Source organism: Chiloscyllium plagiosum, chromosome 39 (assembly GCF_004010195.1).
Source record: "Chiloscyllium plagiosum isolate BGI_BamShark_2017 chromosome 39, ASM401019v2, whole genome shotgun sequence".
NCBI classification, from domain to species: domain Eukaryota; kingdom Metazoa; phylum Chordata; class Chondrichthyes; order Orectolobiformes; family Hemiscylliidae; genus Chiloscyllium; species Chiloscyllium plagiosum.
The window spans coordinates 4040081-4053282 of record NC_057748.1 but is presented as its reverse complement, the minus strand read 5'-3'; the positions used below and the strand labels follow the sequence as shown (position 1 = coordinate 4053282).

Below are 13202 nucleotides of genomic sequence, written 5' to 3'. Positions count from 1 at the left end.
GGGCGCAAGTTTTGCATTTCTTGCGGTTGCAGGGGAAGGTGCCAGGAGTGGAGGTTGGGTTGGTGGGGGTGTGGACCTGATGAGGGAGTCGCGGATGGAGTGGTCTTTCTGGAATGCTGATAGGGGAGGGGAGGGAAATATATCCTTGGTGGTGGGGTCTGTTTGGAGGTTGCTGAAATGACGAAGGATAATACGATGTATCTGGACGTTGGTGGGGTGGTAGGTGAGGACCAGTGAGGTTCTGTCCTGGTGGCGATTGGAGGGGCAGGGTTCAAGGGCGGAGGAGCGGGAAGTGGAGGAGATGCAGTGGAGAGCATCGTCTATCACGTCTGAGGGGAATTTGCGGTCTTTGAAGAAGGAGGCCATCTGGGTTGTTTGGTATTGGAATTGGTCCTCCTGAGAGCAGATACGGCGGAGGTGAAGGAATTGGGAATATAGGATGGCGTTTTTACAGGGGGCAGGGTGGATGGAGGTGTAGTCTAGGTAGCTGTGGGAGTCGGTCAGTTTATAGTAAATGTCAGTGTTGAGTCGGTCGCCCGAGATAGAAATGGAGAGGTCTAAGAAGGTGAGGGAGGAGTCTGAGACGGTCCAGGTAAACTTGAGGTCAGGTGGAAGGTGTTAGTAAAGTGGATGAACTGTTCAACCTCCGCGTGGGAGCACAAGGTAGCGCCGATACAGTCATCAATGTAGCGGAGGAAAAGGTGGGGGATGGTGCCAGTGTAGCTGCGGAAGATGGACTGTTCCACATATCCGAAGAGACAGGCATAGCTGGGGCCTGTGCAGGTGCCCATGGCTACTCCTTTGGTTTGGAGGAAGTAGGAGGATTGGAAAGAGAAGTTGTTCAGAGCGAGAACCAGTTCAGTCAGTCGAAGGAGGGGGTCAGTGGAAGGGTACTGTTTGGGTTGGTGGGAAAGGAAGCAGCGGAGGGCTTTGAGGCCTTCGTGATGGGGGATGGAGGTGTATAGGGACTGGATGTCCATGGTGAAGATAAGGCGTTGGGGGCCGGGGAGCGAAAATCATGGGGGAGGTGGAGGGCGTGGGTGATGTCCCAAATGTAGGTGGGGAGTTCTTGGACTAAAGGGGACAGGACCGTGTTGAGGTATGCAGAGATGGGGCAGGAGCAGTCTGAGATAATGGGTCGGCCGGGGCAGTCAGGTTTGTGGATTTTGGGCAGGAGGTAGAAACGGGCGGTGTGGGGTTGTGGGACGATGAGGTTGGAGGCGGTGGATGGGAATTAGGGTTTAGGGTGGGAATTTCCACGTTCAGGGCCTATAATAGCTGAAGGCACAACTTTAAAAAAAAAGGCACACAAAAGGCCAGAATTGGCAAACTGTAGAAGGTTAATAGACCAGAGGTGAAAAATTAAATTTCCATCTCTAGCCAATTCCCAATGACGATGGCTGTAGACCATATGCTGCCTTGCATCAAACAACATTACATAAATAAGACAATTGACTGTTAGATCTTTGAGGAAAAAGGAAGAATAATTCCCGAATGCTCTGGGTGTAGCCCTTCTTTTACATGGGCTGAGGCATGCCAAGGGGTAAAATAGAGAAAACTTTAAATAGCATTAAACCTGTCTTAAGCATGCTTGGCTTTAACAATAAGAAATATTTTCTTAATTTCCCTTAAATTTGCAAGTGAGCAGGCTCAATCCATTCAGATTGAACCATTACTGAATTATAGAATCCCTACAGTGTTGAAGCAGGCCTTTGGCTCAGAATCCATATCGTCCCTCCAAAGACCATCCCACACAGACCCACAACACCTCCCTCTCCACCATAGCCCTGTAACCCTCCATTTCCCATGGCCAATCCACCTAACCTGCACACCTTTGGACCGCTGGAGAAAACTGAAGCACCTGGAGGAAACCCACATAGACACGGGGAGAATGTCAAACAATTGATGAATACAACATTGGCAAAAAAAAGTTAAACTCAGAAAATTAGGTGAAACACTAAGGCCCTTGTGCAAGATGTCGAGAGTGGGTTGCTGGAAATGCAGAGCAGGTCAGGCAGCATCTGAGGAGTAGGAGAATCAACGTTTCAGAATTCCTGAAACATCAATTCTCTAGGTCAGGTAGCATCCGAGGAGCAGGAGAACCAAAACATCGATTCTCCTGCTCCTTGGATGCTGCCTGATCTGCCGTGCATTTCCAGCACCCCATTCTCGACTCTGATCTCCAGCATCTGCAGTCCTCACTTCCGAGTGCAAGATGCCAAGACTGGGAAAAAAAGGGACTTAATAAATTAGTAAGTTGTGACTAAGTGACAGTGTGCAGATTTTAAAACCAACCCTAAATTATTTGCCTGCTCTATGATATTGGGAGACTATTTAGGCCAACACTTTACAGCAGTTCCTCAGTACTGCAGTGATGTCACAGATGGTGTTTTTTGGAAGAGATGTTAAACTGAGGTCCTATTTGCCTATTCAGGAGGATGTAACTGGAAGCCATGCACGTGAAGCACTTTGGACCATGTATTTATTTAAAAGCCTGTAGATAACAAGAGGAAGGAAAAAGCAAGGGAGATAAGGTATTGCAGTTTCAAAGTCCTAAGTGTGCAAGCACAGGAACTTGGCACAATGAGTGAAAATTTCAACACCAGAGTGCACACAGGGAAAAGGAAGGCTGTGCTGATTGGTGTTTTAAACTGTTTAGGAGGAACAAGGGAAAGTGTAGAGATCATGTCAACAGCTGTGCCGCTTGCATACAAGAGTTAAAATAATCTGCACCAAACAGGCGCCAGCATCCAATCTGGATAAGAGCATGTTTAACAAAGGAATTCCATTGACTCATAACAAAAAAAACGACAAAAAGGAATGACTTGCATTTATGTAGCATCTTATCACAAGGAACATCTTGTGTTCCCTCATACGTGCAAGCAATTTATGAAGGCTGGAGCTTCATCTTCAGCTTGATATTCCACTCATTCAACACTACACTGCAGTCTCCTTCAAACATTTAAGATTCAGATGTTTGATTGGATAGATGCTGAGAGGCTATTCCCTTCTCCAGCTGGAGAGCATGGAACTAACCTCATGATGAGGAGAAATGTCTTCACTCAGTTATGGATCTTTGGAATTCTCCACCCCAACGGACCATGGATGCTTAGTCATCCAGTACATTCAGGTCAGAGATAAATTCTTGGGATATTAAGCAACCAAGGGATATGGAGTAGGGTGGGAATGTGGAGTGAGATCAGCCATTATCTCATTGAGCAGAACCAAGGGCCATTCTGCCTACTCCCAGTCCATTATTTTAGTGTCTTGTCCTGCATTAAGCGTTCTAGTTTACTACACAAAGTGATATTTTAATACTGCTTGCAGATTCAAAATTAAAAGATTTAGAAGTTAAAAATAGTGTCAGCTCCACCTGTCACCCGTCTGGTTACCTATGCAACAAGGAACACAATGTTCCTAATTCATCTTGTGTGATAACACACAAATGATTCAAATTACCGGGATGCTGTGAAACAGTAAATGGGGCCTTTCCAGTCACAAGGAACAAAGTTAGTGGCCAGGGCTGAAATAACTGACCTGAACTCAGGTGGTGACAAAGGTGCTGGACGGTTTGCTGACATTGTCCAGGAATCTCAATGAAGTTGTGTGGAGAACTGCTAAAAGCAGTGTGGGTAGGGATGATTATTAGTAACAGACTCTTTACCAGCTTAATTACTCCCAACAAGAATGGCCAAGGATCAGTCATGAAATGGGTTTACAGTGGGGCAAAAGAATTGCACCCTAACAGCAGTCCACACCCCAAGTAAGAAAGGGATAAAAATGTTAGAGTGGGGAATATGTTCCAAAGATCTTTTACAGGTAACCTTTTTTTAAAGCAAGCATGCTTTGTAATTTAGTCAACTGTTCTAAAACTCAAAAATGATCAAACCTCTCACAATACCTATCAGGCAAGACATGACACCACGGTTTCATGTATCAACCTTACAATCTTAATCAACTATCTATTTAACAAACATATAACCAAACTCAGAATACAATTTTAATATGGGGACCGAGAAGCATCTACTCTCCCAGATTCAATTATTCCTTTAAGCACACTAAACATGAAGGATGTACAATAGTACAGATGATCAACAAGAGAACTTACATGCACACCTGCCCACAGCTTGAAGCTTAAATTTTAATTAGGACCGGTTACACTGCCTACGATTCCAGTCCATTCCCTTTTAGGGGTGTCAGCCATAGAGTACCTCATACCCTTGAGTCGTCTCCTCCCAAAAGTGTTCAAAATTTAAAAAAGCAAGCTCAATGTCTCAACTGCCTTTTTTTCCCTAAATTTTCCAGCTGATATTTTAGCATATTAAACTAAAATCTCATTTGTCCTCACTGGTGAAGGTAAACGCTTCTCATGGCACTGTTTCAAATAAAAGGAGTCCCCCCCTCAGCACAAAAACAAATTCGGAAATCCAAAATTTAAAAACAATTCAGCTCAGTCAAACTCTCCAAAGAAAAACAGAGTTAACATTTCAGGTTGATGAGTTTTCATGAGAACTCCAAGATGCTGACTGACATGTGCTACCCCACCACCACCCCCCCCCCCAACTCCCCCAATCTCAGTATACAGGTCACTATTTCTTCCAGAAGTAACACACAAAAAATAAATCTGGTCATTATGTAATTGTAATTTGTGGCTGCCACATCTTCAACATTACCTACCTAGCTAGCTATAAACAGTTGTGATCACTGACATCAGAAAAAGGTGCTACAGAAATTCAAATCTTTACTTTTATACATAAACATTTACCAAACAGGTGGTGTTTCAAGTTGTTCATGCTGCTGCCACTCTACTCAGCTCACAACTGTAGAAAATAAACTCCGACCAGCTTAATAACAGGCCCCAAAATAACTGATGCAGAATTACTCTAAAAGTCTCAACAATGGATACAGCTCGCCATTGTTGTTTTTAATTCTTGATGTTGATGAAAAAAATCTGCCTCTCTTTTGGAGGGTGTGTAAGATTTTCATCAACACAAACTTCTGCAGCAACAAATTCCAAGGATTGTGCACTGTGGTTATCTTTCAGAAAGTGAAGCGAGATTAAGGAAACTAGAACTGTCCACTTGAGAAGGGGCCATTTCATTCATTTTGCCTGCATTGCTTCTCTTGAACAGCTAACCATTTAGTCCTCTAGACCTAAAGACCCAGTTCTGCCAAAATTTATCCACTACACAAACAACTCAAGCTTAATATCAACTAGAATAGCAGTCTTAAAACTATTCGCTGTTTCTGGTGGAACAGCCAAAAGCGAGTTCAACATTTTTCACCGTGGGACAGGGAAAAGGAGAGGAGAAAGCTAGAGTCTGTGTCTCAATATTTTTTAATAATAGAGGCACCATTTAGTCCAGAAATTCACAAATTAAACTCTTATTCTGTGGCATATTAGCTAAACTCAGATAGCATGGGAAGGTGCAGCAGGACTCAACGCTACTGATCCAAGATGGGAGAGACAAAGTTATTTGCTACCACAATTGATCACCAGGCTTGTGTCAATACAGCTGATAGAGGCTGTATTGTTAGGCTTCAAGTTCTAATCACTAATTAGTGACCCTTGCCCTAACAATTCGCACATACAGATCCCACGTAGGATCACCTTGCTCAAATACAAAGCTATCTAATGTTGACCATACTACCTGTTTAGGATTCCATTTTATGTTTTTTTTCTTTAATGGGATGTGGGCATTACTGGTAAGTCCAGAATTCATTGCCCATCCCCAACTGCCCTTGAACTGAGGAGCTTGTTCAACGATTTGAGAGGGTGGTCAAAAGTTAACCACGTTGGTGGCAGTCTTGAGACAGTCACATCAGCATGACCAGACAAGGTGGACTGATTTCCTTCCCTCAGAGGACATTGACATGATAACTAGGAGAAACAGTAAGGTATTCAGCTCTTCAAGCTCACTTCACCATTCCATATGAGCATGGCTGACCTTATCTCAGCCTCAACCACACTTTCCTGCCCAGCCACCATAACCCTTCAATGCACTGCTAATTAAAAGTGTGTAAATTTATCCAGTGTCCTGGCATTCACCACACATGGAAGGTGGTAAATCCCATCGATTCACAATCCTTTGAGAGAGGTAATTCATTCTTGTGTGTTTTAAATCTACCGCCTGTTAGCCTAATACCATGACCTCTAACTAAAGTGAACCAGATGGAATTTTACAAGAATGATAGTTTCCCAGTCACCAACACTGAAATTAGCTCTCGATTTGAGATTTAAATGAATTTAAATTCCACGAAATGCCTTGGTGGGATACAAACTCATGGCCCCAGAACATTAACAGAATTTGCTGGAAAAGCTCAGCAGGTCTGGCAGCATCTATGAAGAGAAATCAGAAAGTTCATGTTTGGGGTCCAGTGATCCTTCCACACTTTTGAGGAAGGGTCACCAGACCTAAAACATGAACACTAATTTCTCTTCATAGATGCTGCCAGACCTGCTGAGCTTTTCCAACATTTTCCATTTTTGTTTCTGATTTACAACATCCGCAGTCCTTTCAGTTTTTATTTCCCCAGACATTAGCCTGGGCCTATGGACATTACCATTATCCCCCCTTAACACAGAATGATCCTCAAGTGAAATAGTGAGACAGGGAAAATTTAAATTCAGAGGGATCCAAGCCTCATGGCACAAAAGTCACATTTAATGTGAAAGTACGACAAGCAAAATTGGAAAGCAACTCATATACTATCTTTATTACAGATTAAAAAAATTGAGGTGAAAAAAATCTTACTGCAGTTGTATATGGAACTGATGAAGACCCACCCCTGGAGTACTACACACCGTTTTTGTCCCCCTCGTCCAAGGGAGGACAATACACTTGCCTCGGAAACAAAGTTTCACTAGACTGGTTTCCATGACGAGGGATTGTTGACGAGAAGAGATCAAGCCTATGTCTCCTGGAGTTTCTTGAAGATCTCACATTGATACATATAGAATTGTTAAGGGGCCTGACAGTGGAAATGCTGGGAGGATTTTCTTTCTAGAATTAGGCTCTTATGTCCAAGACCCTAAAGATTGCTGTGGTTCAAGAAAACCATTCACCACCTTCTTCGCATACAGTTCTGTCATCCTGCTACAGGAATAATATTATTAAATTGGAGAAGGTGCAGAAAAGACTTACCAGGATGTTGCAGGGATTGGGGGGGGGGTTTGAGTTAGAAGAATAGACTGGGACTTTTTTCACCTGGAGCATAAAAGGTATGTAAAATCACTAAGGGTGTAGAGAAGGAGAAAAGCAATGGTCTTTTCCACAAGTTGGGCAAGTTCAAAACCTAGTGAGAGGAGAAAGATTTGAAAGGGACCCGAGGGGCAATTCTTTCATAGAGGGTAGATCTCATGTGGAATGAACTGTCAGAGGAAGTGGTAGATGCAGATACAGTCACAGTCACAACATTTAAAAGACATTTGGACAGGTACATGGCTAGGAATGATTTAGAAGGAAATGGGCCAAATGCAGGAAAATGGGATGAGTTTAGTTTGGGAAACTTGGTTGATGTGGACTACTTGTACCATAGGGTCCGTTTTCACGCTGTCTGACTATGATAAATGCTAACTTAGCTAGTGATGACACAACACGATGATATTTTTTAAAACTGCATCCCAAACTCAATAATAATGGGTCAGCCATTTAAGATTAAGAGGAGATATTTCTTTACTCAAACTTCTGGATCTTTAGAATTCAATAAAAGATGAAGCTCTGGCTGTTCATTAGTTTAACAGACTCAAAACAGAAGTCCATGTATTTTGGATAACAACAATGACAATTAGGAACAACTTAGAAAGGTCAGCCATGACAACATGAATGGGAAGGTGGCTCAAATGGCCTACCTCCTCATATTTCCCACATTCCCAATCAGATACCGGTTGGCTGGTAAAACACATATACTTTGTCACTTCATTTCCTGTAATATCTGCATCTTTCTAACTGCAGATTGAAACCAGCAAATCTCAAACGGTCTCAACTTAGCATCTTAGCAAAATGAAAACTTCAAGCAGACCTCATCAAAACAAAAAGAAAGCCAGGAAAACTAAGTATTTGTACAGAGAAAGAGTTAATGTTTCAGATTGATGACTTTTCATCAGAATTCATGATGAACAGTCATCAAGCTGAAACGTTAGCATGGTTTCTCCCTCCAGGAACGCTACTGTATTTTGCTTTGGTGTCGGGATGTCCAAACATCACGACTATTTTAGGATTGAAGCATCAATGTTTGACCTGGATATTTTACAAAATATTGCAAAAGCCTATTCCATACTGCAAGAAAAAAAGGATGAAAGGAGCGACTGTTTGATGTCCAGCTGATCACGCAATGAGGATACCAATGCAGCGTGTTGCTGACCCTTTGCAATCTACTCCGCTGCAAAAGTAATCTGACACAGGTCTGAAACCTGGCTCAACAAAGATTTGCACAGAAGTGGTGGCGTGCAGTCATTAACATTTACCAGTGGTCACATAATAGAGCTGTAAACATGACCGTAATGTTGGTGGTCAAGGTTCAGTACCAATCAGTACTATTGGGAAACTAGAAGACAGTGCAACCTGGAATTCTAAAATTGGACTGCAGTGGATTTTGGTGCATTAGCCAGAAATTTTGCAATGAATGCAATTGAGAACCAAACAACACCCTTACTGGTTTTGTCTTTTACTGCATTAACCTGAGTAATCAGTCACATCCATTTTGTACTGTTTCTCCCAAGCAGCAGCCTCTCCAGTCAGCAAATCATCTTTACTACACTCCCAGTCACTCAGATTTCATTAATAGCTTGTTATTTGTAGTATATACTGCAAAGACACATGCATTCACCTTTCCTGTCCTAGTTAGTGCCCGGGATGGGATTGAATAAAGGTTACAAGGAACAAATGCAAGATTAGACACCCTGTGGCTCATTGCAAATGAATCATGGAAACAGAGGGAACACAGAACTGGACCTGCTCCTTTGCCAGAGATTTCCCAACTTCCTCATCCCATTTTAAATGAAGTGCTCTGCTCATTGACATGATCCGCCCAGTGACCAATGCACCCTGCACCCGCCACAAACCCAAGTGCACAAATTTAACCCAGCACCATCCCCTTGCAGTCAACTTCAGATAGGGGTTACCACACCAAGGCGGGGGGGGGGGGGCACATTCACTGCCATAACCAGCCTGCCACCTCAACCACCAAGACCCCCATTGGGGGGAGGTGAAGGGGGGTGTTGGCCCAGCTTAAAGAACTTTCTGGAAACAGCACAGGATGACAGCATTCTGCAAGGGGGGGGATCCCCTTTTCAAAGACCCCCACCCAAACCACCATTACCTCCAAACAAAAATAATAAAATTGGAGATATATATATATTATTTATCAAGGGGATATTTTGTTTAATTAATTTGTTAATTAGGGATTATGTTTTATTTTCCCCAAATCAAAGGGGTGGGGGGGAAGAAAGCAGATGAATTATAAATGGTCTTTGCCTCTCCTCCTCCTCCTCCTCCTCCACCCACCTCCCAAAGCCCATCTGCAACCACTTACAGTTCCTAATGTCCGAGATAAACACCGCCAACCCCCTCATCCCATCGCCTTTGGACACCGCCGGCATCTTCACGCCTTGACACGAACCACCGCCACCGCCGAGAGCGGGAGAAACGGGCGAAGGGGGAGCGCGATCGTTTACAATGAAAAGGCCCCAGCAGTTGTAAGCAGCAGCAGGCCTCGGTCCTCCTGTCACTGGGCGCCTGGAATCAGCAGGCCGGAACTGGGCGGGTCCTCCCCGGGGGTGGGAGGCGCAAGGCGGGGCGAACACTACCACCGGCGCCTACTGGCCCATACACCGGCCCATCAGGCATCCCGCCACCTATAATTGGTCAAGGTAACGTCAATCGTCGGAGACCCCGTTTCTTATTAGTCGGAGTCCCATCCATCATATGTGGGTGGGGTTCACCCAGCCGCCGCCCACACGGCGCATTGGCGTCCCACCCCGCCATCTCCATTGGCTATGGTGCATGTTCATCAGGATTGATTGCACTATTGGTTATGTCTATTGGATGAAGTGCACGTCGCTCAATGTGGCTTTTTTATTTCCATTGGCGGATATTGGGGACAGCCTCCTTATAGGGGCGGCGGACCCTATTCTGAATGCCGATTGAATTAAAAGCCTGCCGATTACGCTATGCCTCTCTCGATTGGCTGGAACAATGACAGCGGAGTGGGCGGGTTCTATGGTAACCAAGATCGCTGGAACAAGGCGGCGGCGGAGGGGAAGCGCCATGATCCCTGTAGGATCCGGTCGATTAATTGAGATGAGCAACGATTCGAAAACATGTTCTCATCCAGGGAGGGCGGCGGCAAATAATATTATTCATCCGGTTGTCTTGCGTAAATGGGCGATCTGATTGGCTGAGAAACCCGTTCGGCGCACCGGAAGCAGCGCCGTCCCTTTGCTGATTTGCTAGTGGCTCTGCCAATCAGGAAGGTGACATTTCCGATCGGCAGGGGAACCTGTCAATCATACCGTGAGGCTAGAGCCCGCCCACATTGCTCAATAATCCTTTGGCAAAACTACAATTGAAGGAAGAGGTTATCAATTAAATTAGTCAGTTTTGTTTGTAATTAATCAATGCACCCAATCTCAATACTTCATTACTGCAATAAAGAATACGAGCTGCCAAAAAGAGTCTCCTTGCATTATTAATTCTCATGATGTTTCTGGGTACCACACCTTTAGGAAGGATATATTGGCTTTAGAGGTAGCATAACATTGGTTCGGAAACAAATAAAAAATAAGTTATTGGGAAAGCTCAGCAGGTCTGGCAGCATCTGTGGAGAGAAATAGGAGTTGACATTTAGGATTCCTGTGCCCCTTCCTCAGAACCTTCCTTGTTTCAGAAGACTGATACCTGGATGTCAGGAAATTATTTTTAAGTCAACCTTTTCACAGATGTTACTATACACCTCAGGAACAAAGCTCTTGTGCAATGGTAATATCCCTATCTCAGACCCAGGAGTCCCCACATGTTATAGAAACATAATAACATCCCTGGACAGATTGATTAAAATTGCCTACACCTCTGGAGCAGATGTGACTTGAACTGAACTTCCTGCTCTAGAGGTAGGGACTCTACCACAAGATTCTGGATCAGTGGTGCTGGAAGAGCACAGCAATTCAGGCAGCATCCAACGAGCAGCAAAATCGACGTTTCGGGCAAAAGCCTCTACTCTACCACAAGAGCCTATAGGGCTTCAGTGGTTAGGTTATGAGGATATATTATACAAATTAGGCCTATTTCATTTAGAAGGTTAAGGAGTGCTCTAAGTCTTTTAAGTTTTTCAAAAGGTAAAAGATAGGGTGGATGAAAATAAACTATTTCCACTGATTGGGGATTCTAGAACTAGGAGGCATAGAGAATTAGGGCTAGACTGCTCAGGAGAGAAGTGTGGAAGTACGTCTACACACAAAGGATGATCAAGATTTGGAACTCTGTTCCACAAATGGCAGTTGATGCGAGATTAGTTGTTAATTTTATGTCTGAGATAGATATTTTCTTGTTAAGCAAAGGTATTTAAGGTAAAAGGGGCAAAGAGATATGTCAGCCATGGTCTCATTGAATGGTGGAACAGGGTCAAAGGGCTGAATGGCCTACTGTTCTTATATATTTAACGTGCTCCTGCTGTGCAGTGATAGTATCCCCACCTCTGGGCCAGAATGCCTGATTATGATCTGCACCAGAGGTCGATCATAAAATGTCTGAGATTGATTTTTGAATTAAAAAATGTTGCATTTACAGCACCAAAACAGACTTTGAATTGTTATAGTGCCATTCTGCCATTGTGGCTGCATCAGCTTTCTGAATGAGCATCTCATCTAGTGCCATTCTCCTCCCATCAACCCATAACTTTGCATAATGCTCCTTTTCAGATAACTGTTTAATCTCTTCTGAATGCTTGATTGAACTTGCCTCTACCACATTGTCAGGTAGTGAATTCCTGACCGTAATCACTCCGAAAAAGCTTTTCCTCTTACCATTTATGCTTCTTTGTGGCCCGTTACTTTGAATCTGCGTCCTCTGGTTTTTTGATCCTTTTGTAAGCTGAAATGGTTTCACCCTGTATTAGAATGAAGAACTGCAGATGCTGAAAATCTGGGACAATGTCAGGAAATGCTGGAGAAACTCAGCAGGTCTGGCAGCATCTGTCAAAAGAAAAGAAATAGAGGTAATGTTTCAAGTGCAGTGACGCTTCAGCACTGGACTTGAAATGTTAATTCTGTTTCTCTCTCCACAGATGCTGTCAGGCCTGCTGAGTTTCTCCAGCAACTTCTGTTTAGTTTCACACTATTCACCCCTTTTTTATCTAGCCACATCATTGTACACGTCTGATACTTTCTCCTTTATGTTCTGTTTGGCTTTCCCTTAAATAAATGTTCTCTTTTTATTTTCCCATGGGACTGAAAGTGGCTGTCACTTAATGTCCACCTGAAATTGCCCTTGAGAGAGTGGGTGGTTATCTACCTTCTTGATTTTTGCAGCTCAAGCAGTTGCAAGTTCCACTCTGTGTTAAAAGAAAGACAAATATATGTTTACACTGTGCTTCTAGAGTGATTCGGCACGGAAACAGTCTCTTTTGTCCAACTTGTCTGCGCCAACCAGACAATCCCAATCTGACCATTCCCATTTGCCAGCATTTGGCCCATATCCCTCTAAACCCTTCCTTTTCATGTACCCATCCAGATGCCTTTTAAATGCTGAATTGTACCAGTCTCCACCACTTCCACTGGCAGCTCATTTCATACACGCACCACACTCTGCATGAAAATTTTAACCCTTGGGTCCTTCTTAAATCTTTCCCCTCTCACCTTAAACCAATGCCCTCTAGTTTTGGATGCCCCCACCCCAGAAAAATGACCTTCACCCTGTCCATGCGGCTCATGTATTTTAAATGTCTCATGTTGGAATAAGACATACTGAAAATGTGTTGCTGGAAAAGTGCAGCAGGTCAGGCAGCATCCAAGGAGGAGGAGAATCGACTTTTCGGGCATGAGCCCTTCTTCAGGAATGAGGAGGGTGTGCCAAGCAGGCTAAGATAAAAGGTAGGGAGGAGGGACTTGGGGGAGGGGCATTGGAAATACGATAGATGGAAGGAGGTTAAGGTGAGGGTGATAAGGTGAAGGTGATAGGCCGGAGTGGAGGTGGGGGGTGGAGAGG

General features: G+C 43.9%; 1 protein-coding gene across 3 annotated transcripts in view; it reads right to left on the bottom strand.

Annotated features, from left to right (window-relative positions):
• ap2a1 (adaptor related protein complex 2 subunit alpha 1) overlaps positions 1–9769 on the bottom strand; it is a 56026-nt gene extending 46257 nt beyond the window's left edge. For 2 of the 3 annotated variants that reach the window (XM_043679525.1, XM_043679527.1), the window contains exon 1: positions 9535–9769. In XM_043679525.1, coding sequence (XP_043535460.1) covers positions 9535–9601 — 67 coding nt within the window. In that variant the 5' untranslated portion in view covers positions 9602–9769. The remainder of the gene's footprint in view (positions 1–9534) is intronic. The other variant, XM_043679528.1, reaches the window with a different exon arrangement.
• Positions 9770–13202: the final 3433 nt, after the last annotated feature.